Source organism: Neocloeon triangulifer, unplaced genomic scaffold (genome assembly GCF_031216515.1).
Source record: "Neocloeon triangulifer isolate White Clay Creek 2 clone unplaced genomic scaffold, ASM3121651v1 ptg000014l, whole genome shotgun sequence".
Lineage (NCBI taxonomy): Eukaryota > Metazoa > Arthropoda > Insecta > Ephemeroptera > Baetidae > Neocloeon > Neocloeon triangulifer.
This window is the reverse complement of record NW_026775556.1, coordinates 4,751,521-4,769,624: the sequence shown is the minus strand read 5'-3', so window position 1 is coordinate 4,769,624 and position 18,104 is coordinate 4,751,521. Positions and strand designations below refer to the sequence as shown.

Sequence of the window (18,104 nt, the reverse complement as noted above, 5' to 3'; positions counted from 1 at the left end):
ATCTTTGTATTGCATTCAGAAAGAGCTATGAATAGAAAAGGGGAGTGAGTTGTTTGAATGAACGTTTGATTGATGCAGTGTGACGTAAAACACTTAATTTTTTGTATAGGACTAAGCCACGTGATTGTTATGGAAATAAACATAATTTAAGTAACACAAATAACACACTAATTTAAAAAAAAAACACAATTTTTCAATAGTTATACCATTTGGCAATTGATTAAATAAATAGTATTAAAAATTACAATTAATTAAAATGATATGTATAATATTTAGGTGTAATTATGAGGGTTTAAATGCGTGTAGAATCAGATAATGATTATTTCAAATTCAACCTATTCATCTATAATAATAATTAGCAATCCTGCTGCAAATTATGGAATTATCTCGTTTATACACATATAATTTCTAAAGATGTTTCATCGTAAGTTTATCATGATTTCACCTAAATTACCTGTATTCTCTTCTCTAATATATTCAAAGTTGAGCAAAATTGTGAATTGGAACTTAAAAAATCAATTTCCACTATAAAGTTAAAACAATGGTTAATAATTAATTATGATCAATTAGCAATTCATCTTAAGTTTGCAAAATCATTTTCTTAAGCTTAAGCTCTTTTGCAAGCTTGTAAATTTAATTTTTTTTTATGATTATTAGAAGTAAATTAAATTTTCAATTTAAAGTTATAATTTATAATATAAGTTTTTAATATTGAGAAAACGTTTTTTAATGACTTTTGGTTTTATTGAGCAGCTTGAGCTATTACGTAACTTAGTGGTCTTGTGTGCATCTATACTTATTGCCAGGGGCGACCGCTGCTTGTCCACGTGCGTTGGAAAAACAATCCGCGCAGAAAAACGAGAATAAATAGCAACTTAGTATCGATTTACACACAAACCGCCTTTTATCAATTCCGCAAACAGAGTCTGCAGACAGAAGGAAATGAGCATGGCCATTGAGCGAACGTTTCCGATATCGGAATAACAACTCTCTGACCTCAGATTAGCGCCGTGAACGTAATTATGGAAGAAAAATTAATAAATAGAGATCATTAACTTACGATGATGGTGCAAAATCAGCAAAATAAGTTCAGCAATTTACTCTTGATTATTTAAAATTCTATATAAAGGATCTAAAACATACAAAAACGCATAAAAAGTAATTATTTGTGATCCTCAAATTAGCTGAACTCATATACTTGGTTTTCTATTAAAAATATTTATTATAAAGAAATCTTTTTTGTGGTTCTGCCTTATCAACCCTTATCTTCTTATTGTTGCAGAATGGGTTGCTACCAAGGGAAATCAAATTATTGATTATATGAACTAGGCATGGATTATAATTATCTTTTTCCTCAACAATTTGTCAGTCTCTATAGTCTCCCACGATTTTTTACACAAAAAAGGCAATTTTTTTAGGCTGATAGAATTTTTCAGCTATTAAATAGCTGTATAAAAAATCAGAAAAATTTTTATTTGAAACTTTATCATAATGTTAATAAAATTTTGAAAGTAATAAAATACAGTGTTTAAATTGTAATTTTTTTAACTGTTTCTAAATAATAATTTAATTAAAAATCCAGCTATTCAAACGAAGATATTTAATCTGAAATTTAGCAACACAACACGCTAGCTAAAAGAAAATCACAAAACTCAAATTACCAAGAAAAAATATTAAATTTTAGAAAAATAAGATCTGGACAAGTAAATTAATTTTTTTTTTTTTTTTTTTTTGACATAAGATTTTCTCATTTCATTTTTTCTTAATATCTAAAAACGATGCGAGTAAAAAATTTAGTCATTGGATCACGGGATCAATTAGATTCAGACAGCCCCTCCCCGAGCGCCAATGCTTCGATTGATCTGAGATCGGTCGAGAAAAGTGTGTGCTCTGCTGGTGGTAATAAGCGGGTGCTGCGTCACACACCAACAGTGTGTGTGTGCCTCGACCGCGTATTTATGTGTACAATATGGATTGTTATCTGAAGCGGAGGTTGTCCGCTCAAGATAGAAAGATACAGCCGCAGAAGAGTCGCGGTTCCTCTTCTCAACGAGACGCACCACGCTGCTCGGCCGCCGCCGCGACGCTTTTCGGCCAGTGGCTTGGAAATTTGTTCGAAACCATGCGTCCTAAAATGCAACCGGTCAACCAGGAGGAGCCGCTGGACGACGACATCCGGCGCGAGGTCGACGATGACGAGGACGAAGAGGACGTGGACACCAGTTGTGGATTTGGGCCGTGCAGGAAATTGGCCTTTTTCAGCAAATACTTCGCCAATAAAAACACATTCATCATAGTCTACGGTGTGCTTGGATGCATTTACGGCTCCACCTACGCTTATTCAAACGCAACCCTTTCCACTATAGAGAAGAGATTCAAAATTCCCAGCAAAGTCACAGGTATTTTAATTTATTTCCGACACTGTGTTTATAATTTTCAAAATGTTACACAAAAATTTACTTTCCACAATAATATAATTTATTAAATTTAAAATAGTTGTTAAAAAAATAATAACATTTTTTTTTTTGTAATTTAAAAATTTATGTAATATTTTAACATTTCAAATAATTTTTTCTTATTTACATTGTGTAAATTTCATTATCAACAATGAAAATGATTGAAAAAAATATATTTAGTATTACAGCAACCATCATCAATTGATATATTAAGTGATTATAGAAAAATAAATTAATCTCGATCCTAGCCTTTTTCTTAATTTAAATTAAATTACAAAAATAAAGGATAAAAAAGGTAAATTCAATTGTGTTATAATCTATTTTTTATAGATTTCGAAATGTTGAGCTTGATTTATTTGTATTTTATTATTTTTAACTTTCTAGTTTCTATTTTATTATTTATCATTTCCCTAGTAATTATATTTTCATTGTAAGTATTATAATTATTGACATTTACTATCATTATTCTTAAAAATAATTATGTAGAGTATAATAAATCATTCTAACGCGGACTTAATGTGTTTACACTACGAAGGTCGCTTAGCGTGCAATAATTTACTTTTTGATTTTCGTAATAGGTGTGATATCTGTTGGAAATGACATCAGCTCGCTGTTCGCCGCCGGTCTGCTCGGCTACTACGCGGGCAAAGGTCACCGGCCGCGCTGGATGGCAGTGGGCATTTTCTGTGTGGCCCTTTTTTGTTTCATCACTTTGCTGCCGCACCTGATTTGGGGTCCTGGCGAGGACGCGCTCAGCCTCACCACAGAACACGGCGGCTTGAGCGACTCGTCTGACTTCGACGTCCACTGTGAGTTTTACGTAATCAGCTGTAATAATTTTGGACATTAGCCCCACTCTCCTCACTGATACAAGATAAATAATTTATTTAAAGAACATGCATTATTTCAATTACATTTCTTATTTTAAAGGAAACTTCAAAACATTAAGCATTTTTTTTTTCATTCTTTTCAGTTATTTTTTATTAAGAAAAATTTGAAATACTTTGTATAGCCTATTTGCTATAAATTCAAATTGAAAATTGTAATTTCTTGGTGGAAAAGTTAAAAACGAATTTTTCAATTTCCTTTTCAAGTGAATTTTTGATACCATGTAATTAGTTGCTAGCTTAATTTTTAGATTTTATACAAGGAGAGAGCTAGAATTTTTTCATGCACACCACAGTTATTATAATGTTTTAATATACACCTTTTTTAATGATTTTTTTAACTTTATCCTTCAGTTATTATCATTCATGTGATATAATTTTTGAATTTTTAGTTAAGTAAGTATATTGGTAGGCGTGTAAAATATACAAAATATTTAATAAATCAGTAATAATACGAAACTAAAAAGAAAATTAAATTTTTTTTTTTAAATTAAAAATTTTATTAATAGTTTTTTCTAATTGTAAATATTATTGTTATAGTGATTATGAAACGAAAAACCCTGTGCCGAGCTGGATTCAATGACAGTTTAGCCGGCGCCGAATGTAAGAATCCTCATGCAACAGAGGAAAGTGGGACTGCGCCAGCTGCCCTCCTCTTTCTGGCCCAGTTTGTTTCCGGTCTCGGAGGCTCCCTTTACTACACACTGGGCACATCATACATGGACGATAACATCAAAAAGTCAAAGACGCCTGCACTTGTCAGTACGTTTCTGCCAAATCTGTTAATATTTAAACTAATATTGTTCTTTTACAAAAGGTGTGACTTATTTCATGAAAATGCTCGGTCCAGCCGTCGGATACTCGATCGGATCGTTTTTCCTCAAAACGTACATTTCGCCCTCACTGACGCCGACCATCACCAATACTGACCCAAGGTGGTTGGGCGCCTGGTGGGCCGGATGGGCTGTGCTGGGGGTCCTGCTCATCATCTTGGCATTCTTGATCGCAATGTTTCCGCAAACGATGCCAAGGACGGTGATCAGGAGGCGCGAGGCCAGAGCCAGAGGCGAAACGGTGGAACAAACTGCCAGCAGCGAGAAAGCATCACTCTCGGGTATTCTTTTTTTTAATTAGAAATTAAAGAAAAGTTGGGTTTTTTTTCATCATGTCCATAAAAAATGATTTATTAAAAACTATTCTTAGAACTTAGAACGTTGAATATTTATAATATTTTTATGCTTCTTTTTGTTTTACAGATGAGCAAGCTTACTCTAGATTATAAAAAAAAATATTTGATACCATCAATGCCATTATTTATTTTTCTTGTGAAATTCACGTGAAATATAACTTCAATGTTAAAAAACAATAGACAAACAATAAAGAATCAAACATTCGTATAAAAATCTTCAACTTAATTTACAGATATGATTGAGACAGTGAAGCGGCTGTTGAAAAACAAAGTCTACATGTGCAACACCTTGGCCGCAATTTTCTACATGTTCGGCTTTATGCCCTTCTGGATGTACACGCCCAAGTACATCGAGGTGCAGTACCGAATCTCTGCAGCCAGGGCAAGTTTCTTCACAGGTAAATCGCCTTCAAAGGAACTTTTTTAAATACTGTTGATTTTTTTAATAGGTTCCGTTGGTCTTGTGTTTTCCGCCTTTGGAATTTTGATATCAGGCTTTGTCATTACGCGTTTCAAGCCTGGAGCGCGGTCGCTCGCGTTCTGGAACGTGATCGTGTCCTTGATTGCCGTGGCGGCGACGCTCATCTACCCCTTCTTGGGGTGCAGCGAGAGCGACTTTCAGAGCACGCAGATGGTCATGCACAAGTACGTTGGTTTCGATGGTATGCAACCTGCGTGGCACCACTGTTTCGCAAGTTGCATAATCAAACTTGGACAAAATTATTTACAATTAATTAAATAAAATTTTATAATTTTTCAGAGATGAGGTCCATCAAGCTTGCAACATGAACTGCGACTGCGATTTTGTGAAATATTCACCGGTGTGCTCAGAGGATGGCCTAACGACGTTCATATCCGCCTGTCACGCCGGATGTAGAGATTTCATTATGGAAGATGGTAAAAAAGTAAGAGCAATAAATCATTAGTAATTTTTTGTGTCATTTGAAACATTCCTCCTACTTTGATGTTTCAATTATATAAAAGCTCAGTTCTGCCAAATGTGATATCTACTTTTTATAGCAATTTTTTCTAATTTAAACAATAATTTTTCATACATAATTAACATATTAATATACTATTTGATTTTAGATCTTCACAGACTGCTCATGTATTCCGTCCTCAACGAGGTCAGCATCCCTCCAAATGGACATAATTGATGTGTCCAATCAAACCGTCCAAGACTTGCTGACCGAAAACATCACCACCAATTTGGCTCTGCCACAATTTTTCGGTGGCCGTGCATTTTCAGGGCCGTGTCCTGTTGACTGCACAACCATGTTCTATTCGTACATCGCCCTGGTGTGCCTACTTAAGTTCACAGGCTCGTCTGGCAGGACCAGCAACTTTTTGGTCTCCGTCAGGTGCGATTTAATAATAAAAAAATTTAAATATTGATTGTATATAATTTGCATAGATGCGTGAAAGAAAAAGACAAGGCAACATCTTTAGGGTTCGGAATGATGCTTTTTAGCTTTTTCGTTTTCATTCCATCGCCGATTATATTTGGATACATCATTGGTGAGTTCTTGGGAAGGTTTTTAAGAGCTGATTTTGAGTTTTTTTATTTGTTGAGCAGACAGTACTTGCGTTGTTTGGGGTAAGACGTGCACAAGGAAAGGAAACTGTTGGCTTTATGAGGGCGAGTCCATGAGGTTCATCATGAATTTCACCGCCGCAGGTAAGATATAAAATTTTTTAGGAAAGCTTCAAGACAGGGTTATTCTTAAAATCAACATTTTTTTTTTTCATTTTTTCAATTGTGATCCAAAATCAACGTTTATAGTCACTTAAGATTTCTTAATTTGAAAATAAAATTTGTTACGCAAGGAAGGGGTTCCGATGAAATCAAATGAGACTATTTTTTCCCCATCAAAAATAGAGCTGCTATTTAGACAAAAAAGAAATTTTCAGAAAAAGTCGGACCGTTGTGACCCTGTTAAAATCCTGCTATTTTTGTTTTATTAATTTAAAAAAAATCAATTAAATAATATTGGATTTTGTTTAGATAATTCAGTAGAATTCAAAATCTAGAAAGTGTTAAAACAAAATGCAACAAATTATTAAGCAAAATATGCTTTCCAGTTTTTGTACTGATTGGTACGATGTTCGACATCGGCGTGTGGTACTTTGTGAAAAACCTGCAGATCTTCGACAACGAGCCCAAGCAGGACGAAAACAAGGGCACCAAGGAGGAGCGCGAGCTGATTGAAGTACAAAGGGCCGATAATGGAGTGCTCGCCAAGCCAATAAGCAGTAGTGCCGCCGACCCCGCGGCGGATAGTCGGTGAACGGCAGCAATTTGCGAGGAAAGAGCAGCGAAGGACTCTCGCGCGCGCAACTGCCAACATCCTTTCAAAGAGAATCGATTTCTTCCTTACACGTGCTCCTCCCGAGATGACTAAAGTAAAAACGGATAGCTTTTTTTTTTTTTTTTTTTTAATTTGCAGACATGTATTTGATATCAAAAGAAAGATAGTGAGAGGTGCTCAGTACTTTTTAGAAGATATATGTATACTATGTAGACTAGCGCAACACACTCGGAGGCTCTCAGTATTTTTTGACCAGATTTTGTAATGTGATAAAATGAATTTTGTGCCTTGTTGAATAATGTTGATAATGTTGGAAGTTAACTAATTATAATTGCACACTGATCTTTATTAATTTGATGACGAAACTAATGTTAATGAAATAAATAATAAACAAACAAAAACGTTAAATAATTATTCCTTGCATTCAATCATAAATTAAAAGCAATTCACATTGATCAAGAAAAGAAAAAAGATACAAATTAACAATACCACTAATTTTGAAAGATATTTTTAAATTTTAACATGGAATAAAATTCAATTGATTATTTTTACTTTTCCCCTCATATTCCTGGTACTATTTTTAATTAAATTCTAGTTTAAATGAAAATATTTCAATAAAATAAAAAGTATTTTTGCCGCAAGTCAAAATTGTCAACTTCCCTGACCTAAACAAACTGCATTTTTCAAGCTCCAGTTTTAATATGAATGAAAGCACTTCAGCTCTTCTATACTATGTTCTTTTCTTTCTTTATATAGCAATTGCAGCAACCTCTCTATTATTAAAGGAAACAAGAATCAATCATAGTTGGCGCAATACTTTGGTTATGGTGAACCTTCAAAGCCTGATGTCAATTACAAGAATATCATTTTTAAGAGTAAATTAAGCATACTCTCAAAAGAAAGGTTTAGAAGACCTTTTTAGTAACTTTTGAGTTAAGACAATGATAAAATATCAAAATAATATACTTTCAAAACAGTAAATACAAATTTTTATTTTTAAACGCCTTCATATAACTATTCTTATTCGATACTAAAAATTTTACAAAAAAATGTATGCTGGTACAAATATAGTAAAATTCAGAACTTCCAATTTCTCACTGATTTTATTATCCCACGAAAAAGTCTTTTTTTCAGCCCAACAACCCTTTCTGCAAATAAGAAAAGGAGCACGCGAATTTCGAGTTAATCAGGCCAGTCGTGGGAACGCGTTGTCGTCGGTGGCAGAATAAAATCACGTTCGCCGCCGGCACCAAATCCTCCATAAATTTGTGCGGCCTAAGCCGAGAGCGAGCACCGAGGGATCCGCTCGAATTGGGCCGCTTCCAAGAGGGGTAGGTGGTGATCAGCCCCTCGCAGCAGCGCAGCTCGAGAGCACACCCCTGCGCGCGTTCGCCGCCGCACTTCTTTTATTGATCCCTCTCGGAGAACGCGGCGAGCGAGGCTGATGCGGTGCGGGTTGCGTTTATCCAGGCGCTTGCACATTGGCTGCCGAGATGAGCCAATCCTCAATCTGCGCCTGGATTAGCACTCGCTGGATCCGAGTTTAGCTTTCCCGGGTACTGGCATTGGCTGCGGCCTGGGCGCGATTACGCGGAAAAGCCAAACCCTTTTCCCAGATTTCGCTTCTTATTCGCCCGGATGAGAAAATCAATAATTTGAGGCTTCTCTCGCCAATCTCCTCTCTCACTCGAAAAGCAGCTCACCTTTTCTGCGATCGATATCGCGCCACCACAGAGTTGCGCCTCTTTTATTTTTCTTATTTTCATTACGAGTTTTTTCCACAAGGGCGTTTTTCACCGTTTCTTGGAATCGAGTTTTACTTTCTCAAAAAATATTGGATATTTTTATAATTTCTTTGGGAATATAACGATTTTCTTCAACCTCCAATTTTGTGAAGTATGCCATGTGAATTGTGTTTGTATTGGATTACTTCCTCAATATTCAATATAATATTCGCAATGGTAAAGTTGCAAAAGATGGAATTTACATTGCGCTAATACGCCGTTCTGCGTAAAAGTTGATTTCCAGAGGGAAGTGTACAATGTGGGGAAATGATACTGTCGCTTTGCTGTGAAATTCTCCATGACCTTAAAGATAGCAGCACTGAAAACCATAACATAAAATTTAGTAACTTTTATTAATGACAAAAAATCTGGCGAGCATCGTTTTTATTGTCTATGATAAAAATTGTGTTGGGGATTACAAACTGGCTTGAAAATGTGCCACCACATGCTCTTCCCCTTTGATTGGACCAGACTGAACACAAGAAAAATTGAATAGTATATATTATCAAATTATAATAAATATTTTAAATTGATCAATCGTCTTTATCATAACAAATTCTTAAATTAAGAAAAAAAAATCAACATATTTATTCACTCTTTTCTTTAAGTTTATTTAATGTTATTATTTATTTAGCCATTCACCCCATGAGCATTTTTAATAATATTTGCGGGTTGATGGGGTTTAACCCAATTTTGGCCACAATTTATCGGCTTATTTTCCTTCTTGTATAAACAAATGTATTTATTGATACCCACTGCATATAAAAATTGCATCCTGAATAAGACCCAAGTTTCAACAGCATTTTTCATAGACAATTTAAGAGTTAATTTACCAACATGACTGATATGATTCACGACTAACTTAATTAGTTATCTGTTTGGAAATTGGCTTACTTTGATGTCAGTCAACCAAACTCTAACATGGATATTTTTCCCATCCAACATTTCGTCATTTATTTGATTGGGGTGTAGAATCTTTGGCAAGCAGTCTATAAATAAATTTATCGGGGTGTATTCATACTATTATAGGGTACAATATAATGTAAGGCAAATGGTACCGGCATAGCAACTCCCAAATAACACGTGGCCACGTGCCCTCATTTTTTCACATCTGCTGAAAATGAGCACGTGGCCGTGGGCGCAAAATATCCTACGGAGATGTTTTAAGGTTTCCTCCTCGTTCGTCCCTGAGAGGTCTGGAGTTTTTCCTTCCATGATGCACTTCCCCCGTTAGCACCATGGTTACTCGGCGTTCCGAGCGAACCACTTTGATTCTGCACAGCACTCGAGATAATTTCAATTATTTATAAACTGTTTGAAGCAGGCTTCAAATATTTTCGACTCCCATGGACGCATGATCGTATAGCAAAAAGAATGACGGAAATGTTTACGTGAAAAAGTTTGAATAAACATAACTTAGCAAAAATTCGTGGAAACAGGATGGCAAAAAGGCCACTTAAAAAGGAGGAGGCTTATGGGAAAAAAGGTAAATCTTTTGTTGAAATAAGCACCTAATTGATTTCGTGCTTTTTGAAGGGTTTGCGTGAGTGCCCTTGGTTTAGTTAAAATTTTAAAAGCTCTGTAATTGGTATGGAAGATATGTAGGTTTCACATCATTATAGGAGATAAGCGCATTTCAATACATTCCAAATAATGCTGTTTGGCTCATTTCGCATCCTAAGCCAAATATTTTGCTAGGCGAGTTTTAACATCTTACTCTGCTTTTATGAAGAAAAAAAAAAAAAAAAAAAAAAAAAAAAAAAAATATGAAAAAAGATCTAAAATGAATGAAAAGTTATTTTTTATACTTTGAAAATTCTACATCTGAGTGTTAAAATTGATTTCCATGGCCACATTACTTTCTTAATCATCATTTTTTTTTTTTTTTTTTATTATTATTAAAATTGCAGTGTGTGCTAGAAAAAATTAACTTACATTGAAACAAACCAAAAAGTCCAATGCTTTTTTTATGATTAATTGCGCCTTATTGGTTTGTGCCCCTTCTGAGCTTGCATAATGGCACGTTCAAGTTTTATATTTTAAATTTAATTCCATCATCATACCCTAATAATTTAAGCACAATGATTTTGACGAAAATTGATTATGACAACTAGAGAGAACTCTCTAGGGTACCCCAGAGCGGTCAAAATATTTTTCCAGATTTAAAAAGGTTTAATTGTTGCCATTTGAGCTAAAGTGATAATTATATTTATTATATAGCAAAATCGTGCAGTGGTGAAAGTATTTTTTATGCAAAGGACAATTTTATTTTCTTACTTTTAATAGTTTCAATAAAATTAAGCTTCCTCCAGTAAAGTTGGCTCAAATGTTAAAAATAATTTTTTATTTATCATGTTATTGATGGTTAATGTTAATGTAAACTTATGAGTTATGAGTCACAGTCCAATGTTTTAGCTTTCAGTTATAAATAAGATCAATGGTTAAAGTTCTTTACAACGCAAAACAAAAACAAAAAATTCATCCACGATATTCATATGAAGATCATTATTCAACTGACGATAAATTTTAATTAAATATAATTTTTCGATTCAGCTTATATTTAAGCGGTTACACTTCAATAAAGGTCTTCTTCTTCTTGCCTCTAAAATTATATAATTAATTAATATCTGTATTAAGTATCCTTCATGGGTCAACACATTTTTCATTATCTTTTTTGCAGGAAGTCCCTCTATAAATCAAAATTAAGCTCACAAAATCCATTGGCCGCAGCTGATTGCAGCCCATTCAAACTCATCATGTGTGATGTAAGGCTGAGCACAATTGTTGAGACGAGTCCATTAATGCGGTTATCAAAAGCGATGAGACGTCCGCTCACAATCAGCTTACAATATCAGTGCCAGCTAGAGTGGTGAAGTGCTCGGATTGCTGCAGATCTAGTCCACTCGCACGTATCACCAACTTTAGGTAAGCCGAAAACACGTTGCTTTATATTTGGAGGTTCAAAATCTGATCATTCAAAATCTTTTCCACGAATTCACACGTCTTCATGGACTAAAAAGAGGAAAGAAAGGAGCATTCAATCCTATTGAACTTGTCACCAGGGAGTAACTGTACAAGAGATAATAAGTGCATTTTTATGATATCTCCGAGATTGCGGAGAACGCAATCGGACGAAAAAAAATTAATATTGAAGTAAAAACTATTATAAAAGCTGTAGTGATTATGAGCTATAAAGATTTGCACTTTTAGGGCAGTGAGAGGGGATTGACCTATTGTTAACAATTAAGATTGTAAATTTTGTTAATGGCTCATTGCCTTGGAATTAAATTTACATGATGTCAATGATTTGTTGCTTATGCGCATTTTGAGTCTTTCTCACTTTCTTAATCGTAGGGGAGTTTTTTTTATTTTCATGTAAATATTCTGGTAAATACTTTAAACTATTGCAAATTCTAATGAAAATCAAATCAGACATTCCTTTATTTTTTTTTATAATCTATTACATAACATTTATTATTTTTTTAAAGTGCAAGAAATTTCTAAGATGTTTAAATTCCTTGTTGATGATCATACAATTGCAGAGTTGTGTTTGCAATTTATATAAGTATTGATATTTGCAGGAATTGCAAAAATATTTACCGATCTAGACGATCTATTTTGTCATTTCAAGCCCAGAGGGAAATAACGTGAGCTGATCTTGTTCTCCTTCGTCAGCAGCTTTATCTTGTCGCGCACGCGGTGGTGACGGAATGACAAATATACAAATCTAGTGCGCGGTGATAGGCAGCAGCAGACGCATTATTATCGATTTGACGAACGCGGAGGCGCTGCTTTTAATTATTGATTCGCAGCCTTGACTCGTCTTATCGTCTTAAGAAATGCGTGCAGGTGTCTCCCCGAATCAGCAACACATTTCTTACGACATGTGCGCAGTCTTCAATATTCAGACATAAACCATTTGCAAATCATTCAATCTGAACACAAAATATTTAAATTGAAAATTGCAAAATTTCTTGGTTTTTGGAGATTTGTTTTAGAAATACCGCAGATTTCGCCAAATTTATTAGTACTTTGCCCCCCTGTGCCCTCGTACAATGTTGATAGCATATTTTATTATAATAATATATCATTTCTGATGATTCTGAATATAATAAGCAAATTCTAAAACCAAGTTATTTTCAATCTGTAAAAATACATTGAACATGGACACTAAAATTTCATTTAAAATATATTCTTAGGTCTTGAATTTATTTCTCGTCATTTTTTACTTTTTTAAGGATACGTTAAAATCTCTGCAGGGATGTCGGCAAAGGCAACTTCTTGTGGCTGGTGGATTTGCAGACCACAATGGTTGCAGAGGTGGGCCAATCCCAAGACCTTTTTATGGGTCTACGGACTCTTGGGAACCACACAGACAATGGCCTATGTGTACTTTGTAGCCACGCTGACAACAATGGAGAGGCGGTTCAAAATTCCTAGCAAAACCACTGGTAAATTATATATTCTTTGATTTCAACCAACTGATTACAAAATTTTTGTTCTCAAAAATTACGCAGAAAAAGTTTATTTTGCGCACGATTGAAACTTTTTATTCTATCTCCTTTCATAACAAAATTTTCTAAAAACTTGTTTATTTTGAATAATTTCCTTTAATTTACATTTAGAACTTATATGAGCCCAATGATACATCTGAATTTAAATTTTGATCAATTTTTTGGAAAAAATTTTAATCATGGGCATTTTTTTTTAATTCTGAACAATCAAAATGTAAATATTTTATTATTATTGATTTTAGCCACACATTCTTGCATAATATTTTATTAAAATAAGTTCTAAACGTTATATTGCACGAGTTTGCAAATTTCCATTACCAAAGTGGAATTATTTTCAAGTATTTTTAATACAAATTAATTTGATCCTTTATGTAATGATCTAATTTCTTTTTTAAATATTTTCATTTTGAAATTTGCAGGGAATTCTCTTTATTGAAATAAGTTTGTGTAAATTTCTGAAATCTTCTACTAATTGTAAATGCAATTTTAAAGATAATCAAATTTTGTAGTTTTACTTGTAATGAACCTAATAATTAGGTTTGATGCTAAGTGGAAACGAGATTAGTCAAATTTTACTATCCCTCCTGCTGACATATTTCGGGGGTCGCGGAAACCGTCCGCGGTGGATCGCGTGCGGCGTGGCCATTTCTGCCCTTTCTTGTTTCATCCTGGCGCTGCCGCACGCCATGTATGGGCCCGGCAGGGACGCCCTCGCCCTGACCAAGGAGTTCAACGCGGCGGTCAACGACAGCTACATGCAGAGCAGCATCATGGGTCTGACGAGCCCCAAATGCGGCACCGAGTTCGCCAAACGCGCCTCCGAGATGGAGGAGGCGTGCTTGACCGCCGACGAGAACAACAGCACCGACGGAAATTACTCCCTGGTACCCATTCTCTTGATCTTCCTCTCGCAATTCGTGCTCGGCATCGGAACCACCCTGTACTGGGCCCTCGGTCAAATTTACTTGGACGACAATACAAGAAAAACCAAAACACCTCTTCTCTTAGGTGAGTAAGAGTTAAATAAAAATTCATCGTAATAAATTTAATAGGACCTTTATATACCAAAGTGCTATTTTGAAAAATAATTAAATATTATTAAATAGGTTCTATTTTTCGGAATTATGGGGGAAAACAATTCATTACATTATTTATTAATTTTGAGAGTTGAAATTGAGAAAATTAATAATAACATGCACATTTTAATGAAAATCCCCTTGAACAACTCTTTTCATTAAAAAATTAATATAATTACTAAACTCAAAATAATTAGGCTGCTAATTGATAAATCACCCTCCTGGTCATGCTCAAAATTTTGTGTTTGCCTTTTCCTTGAAACGTTGCTTCTGGCATAATTAATTTTCTGAAGATCAAAATGTACTTCTGTTTTGAGGGGAATTGAGATTTCTGGCTTAAATTTTAGAATTTTGACAGAAAATTTGTTTTCAAAGCGTTATTTTTCTGGCTTGGTTTCCTAACTTTACGTTATATTTCCTTCTAAAAGTAAATACATATTTACACTACATTGGTAATATTAACCAGTTTGATCATTACATTTAATTTAAAACGTGCCTTAAATGTCCAAGCTTAATTATGTAACAAGAAATACATTATCCCAATTTAAAAAAACAAGTAATTAATATTCTCAGTAAATTTCCATGTATTTTTCTAATTAAAAAAAAAATCGTGATATAACATAACTATATTGTCCATTTTTAAGGAATGACTCTCGCCCTTCGAACCTTGGGTCCTGCTCTGGGTTTCGTGATCAGTTTTGGCTGCCTGAGCATGTACATCGACCCTTTCATGACCCCAGTGATCAACAAACAGGACCCCCGGTGGCTCGGCGCCTGGTGGTTGGGTTGGATTTTCCTCGGCTTGCTCATGTTGGTGTTCGCCATGCTCATTTCCCTCTTCCCCAGATCGCTTCCGCCCAAGAGAAGCAAGTCCGGAGCTCCTCTTTTGAGTCCGGCCGAGCCAGAAAAGCCAAGACTAAAAGGTACTCCGCGATAAAAAGGATTTGAGGTGTATTTTTTTTACGATTGTTTGGGTACTTTGCAGACTTCCCGACGGCTTTGAAGCGAATTTTGTGCAACAAGCTGCTGATGACAAACATCATGTCTTCCGTTTTTTACATTCTCGGGGCTTCGGGTTACATCACTTACAGCATCAAGTACATGGAAATACAGTACAACAAGTCTGCCGCCGGCGCTAGCATGTTGGCAGGTGTGAATTTTCGTAAACCAAATAGTTAAACTTATGAAGAAGAACGAGTAGGGTTAAAATTAATGAAAAAAAATCACTTTTCATATTACCAAAATTAAATGTGACCTTAAACATTTCGGACTAATTTACTCCCACTACTGATGCATTAAATTGAATAATATGAATTTTTAATAAACTTTGTTTTGGACATATCTGTAGTCTGCGAATCAGTTTACATTAAATTCAAAGAAATCTTAGAAAATTCAGAGATTTTTTAATTAAATTAGCATCGACACTAAATTTGACATTTTTCATTTTTGATGCACAGCCCTTTAAAAAGGGGGTTTCCCTCAATTTTCACATCGTTCAACTCGCAAATTCGAATTATTTCTGCTTATTATGTTTTAATGTATTTCAATTAATTTTTAGGAACATCTGGCCTCCTTGCCATGACATTTGGTTTTTTGATTTCCGGGATCGTGATTTCAAAGTTCCAGCCGCGACCGAGGATAGTTTTATTTTGGAACGTAATCGCCGGACTTGCGTACGTCCTTGCCGAAGTATGTTTCATCTTCATCGGCTGCCCTGATGACATTGTCCATGGCACCAATTCATTGGGAACGTGAGTAACAAAATTTTATTTCGCTTATTTTTTAATCTTTTAAATTCAATGCAGGCCTTTCCAGCTCAATTCCGAGTGCAATTCTGGCTGTGCCTGTCCTGCCGACATTCGATTCTCGCCCGTGTGCATTGAGGGCACCACTTTTTACTCGGCGTGTCATGCGGGTTGCGACACGCAGTATGCAGGATTGGAAGGAATTCAGCGGAATGTTGTATGTTAATTTTCATTTCAATCGGATTCAAACGAAAATAATGATAATGTAGAAGAAAGGGGTTGAATTCAACATTTATCTTTTTCATAACAAAAATTAATTTAATTATTTGTTTTTTACCCTACAATTTCCTCTTTGCCACAAAAAAAAATTAAAATATCAAAATTTCATTTTGATTTAACTTGTTATTTTGTTGTTCAAAATGCAAAAAAAAAATCCAATAAATTATCTTAAATTGATTGTAGTCGGAGAAAAAATATTAAAGAAACATTATTAATTTGTTCAGAAAAGGGAAAATTTTCTCTTGAGACATTTTTTTTTTTTAATTTTACAATGAATTCCATGCAGACCTTCTCCAACTGCTCCTGCGCTGGTGCCGCCTTCCCTCAAAACAACTTCACCGTGCCTGAAGTCTTCGGATCAATTCTTGCCACCGAGGGCACTTGTATCCAAGATTGTCGCTACATGTTCATCTGGTTCATTGTGGGCACCTGTTTCATGCATATGATCGGCAGTTCTGCCAGGGTTGGAAATATTCTAGTCAATTTCAGGTATTTGATTTCCCTTACGTTTATTCGGTTTTCTGTAAGCATTTTTTTTTCATTTTTTTTAAACAATTTCAAAATGACTCGAATTAAAAAAGATAAAACATTATGAATAATTTCAGGTGTGTGGAGCCCATGGATAAAGCTTTTGCACAGGGCCTGGCTCTTGTTTTAATCAGTTTGCTGGCTTTGATACCAGGACCAATCATTTTCGGAATTTTAATTGGTAATTTTGAAGTTGTCTTTGTTAATTAATTTAATTTACTATAATTTTAAATAAAATAAGATGCGTCGTGCTTGATTTGGGATGAGTCGTGCGGAAAAAGAGGAAATTGTTCCTTGTATGAAAAATCAAAATTTAGATACTTCATGAACGTCGGGGCTGCTTGTAAGGAAAATTAATGTTTGTGACTGTAAATATTTAATAATTATGATTTTATTCAGCAATCACGCTCATAGCAGTTATACTGGACCTAGTTGTGTGGTATCTTGGCAAAGATTTGGATTTGTATGGCGCAGACGAACAGGATGAACCGGAACAACAAAAACCAAGACGGATCCACAGAAAGGCCTGAATGCCACAGATACTCACAAGAAGAGTGAGATTTTTGTTTGTTTGAGGCCTTAAAATAATATAGCTAAGTATTTTCGAAATGCAAGGATCTCATCTCAGTATACATGGTGTGAATCTTGAAACAATAAATTCAAAGTTTTACACAGTTTTACACAACTGGAAGTCAATTGTCTCTAATTCTCGTCTTTTACTGGGAAATTGGACACTTTGACACTAACGATGTCTTCGGTGCGAAGAATCGCTTGCGGAATCACACCCAGTGGCGTTTCCAGATTCGAAACGCACAAATTCAACACATCCCGGTCGCATCCCTTCAGTTCGCCCCGCACGTTCGTTTTCTCCAGCATTGAAAATTCGCACTTTTGACCTTAAACATATTAATTAATGTTTTTACTCATTTGTTACATAAATTTTATTTAGGCAACCGGTTTAACTTTAATGAAATGCAGGCTGCCTACTTTACGTTCGCGGGTCTCGCACACCATCTTCCATCTAGTGGCCTTTTTCACAAACGCAAAATTCGGTGCCGGCTCACTAGCGACGAGCAACAGTGCCCGAACCCGCAAACTTTTCGAATAAACAACAAAAACAGTGACTTTTCGAAACCAAATTAGAAAGAAACTACAAATAAAATTTCAAATATCGGACACTCACCAGCAAGGGCAGTCATTAGGCGAAGGAATTTCTCTCTCATCTCGGTCCGTACCCTCTGAACTTCTTCGCAATCGTCTTCGTTTGCCGAGTCCATGACTACTCCGCGTTGAAGCGACCCAAACAAAACAACGCAAACCACACTAAAGAACGGCAG

At 35.1% G+C, this 18,104-nt stretch overlaps 3 protein-coding genes across 4 annotated transcripts; 2 read left to right on the top strand and 1 right to left on the bottom strand.

The window, feature by feature from the left end:
- The first annotated feature begins 1,948 nt into the window (after window positions 1-1,948).
- LOC132199611 (solute carrier organic anion transporter family member 74D-like) lies at window positions 1,949-7,246 on the top strand. Its single transcript, XM_059624459.1, has 11 exons — window positions 1,949-2,399; window positions 3,035-3,265; window positions 3,884-4,105; window positions 4,161-4,457; window positions 4,766-4,930; window positions 4,982-5,177; window positions 5,293-5,437; window positions 5,622-5,893; window positions 5,947-6,050; window positions 6,109-6,210; window positions 6,615-7,246. The coding sequence occupies exons 1-11, from the start codon at window positions 1,970-1,972 to the stop codon at window positions 6,818-6,820; spliced, it is 2,370 nt and encodes a 789-aa protein (XP_059480442.1). The 5' UTR covers window positions 1,949-1,969; the 3' UTR covers window positions 6,821-7,246.
- Window positions 7,247-11,404: 4,158 nt separating this feature from the next.
- LOC132201164 (solute carrier organic anion transporter family member 74D) lies at window positions 11,405-17,612 on the top strand. Of its 2 annotated transcripts, none has more exons than XM_059627110.1 (11): window positions 11,405-11,550; window positions 12,885-13,076; window positions 13,677-14,147; window positions 14,860-15,138; window positions 15,201-15,365; window positions 15,774-15,966; window positions 16,021-16,177; window positions 16,526-16,728; window positions 16,845-16,948; window positions 17,009-17,110; window positions 17,167-17,612. In XM_059627110.1, the coding sequence occupies exons 2-11, from the start codon at window positions 12,887-12,889 to the stop codon at window positions 17,295-17,297; spliced, it is 1,995 nt and encodes a 664-aa protein (XP_059483093.1). In that variant the 5' UTR covers window positions 11,405-11,550; window positions 12,885-12,886; the 3' UTR covers window positions 17,298-17,612. The 2 variants fall into 2 exon arrangements, with proteins under 2 accessions (XP_059483093.1, XP_059483092.1); XM_059627109.1 differs by having other exon boundaries at window positions 11,414-11,550; window positions 12,864-13,076.
- On the bottom strand, window positions 17,141-18,104 carry LOC132201165 (uncharacterized). The gene is made up of 2 exons (XM_059627111.1): window positions 17,951-18,104; window positions 17,141-17,663 (listed from the first exon to the last, which is right to left on the bottom strand). The coding sequence occupies exons 1-2, from the start codon at window positions 18,042-18,044 to the stop codon at window positions 17,470-17,472; spliced, it is 288 nt and encodes a 95-aa protein (XP_059483094.1). The 5' UTR covers window positions 18,045-18,104; the 3' UTR covers window positions 17,141-17,469.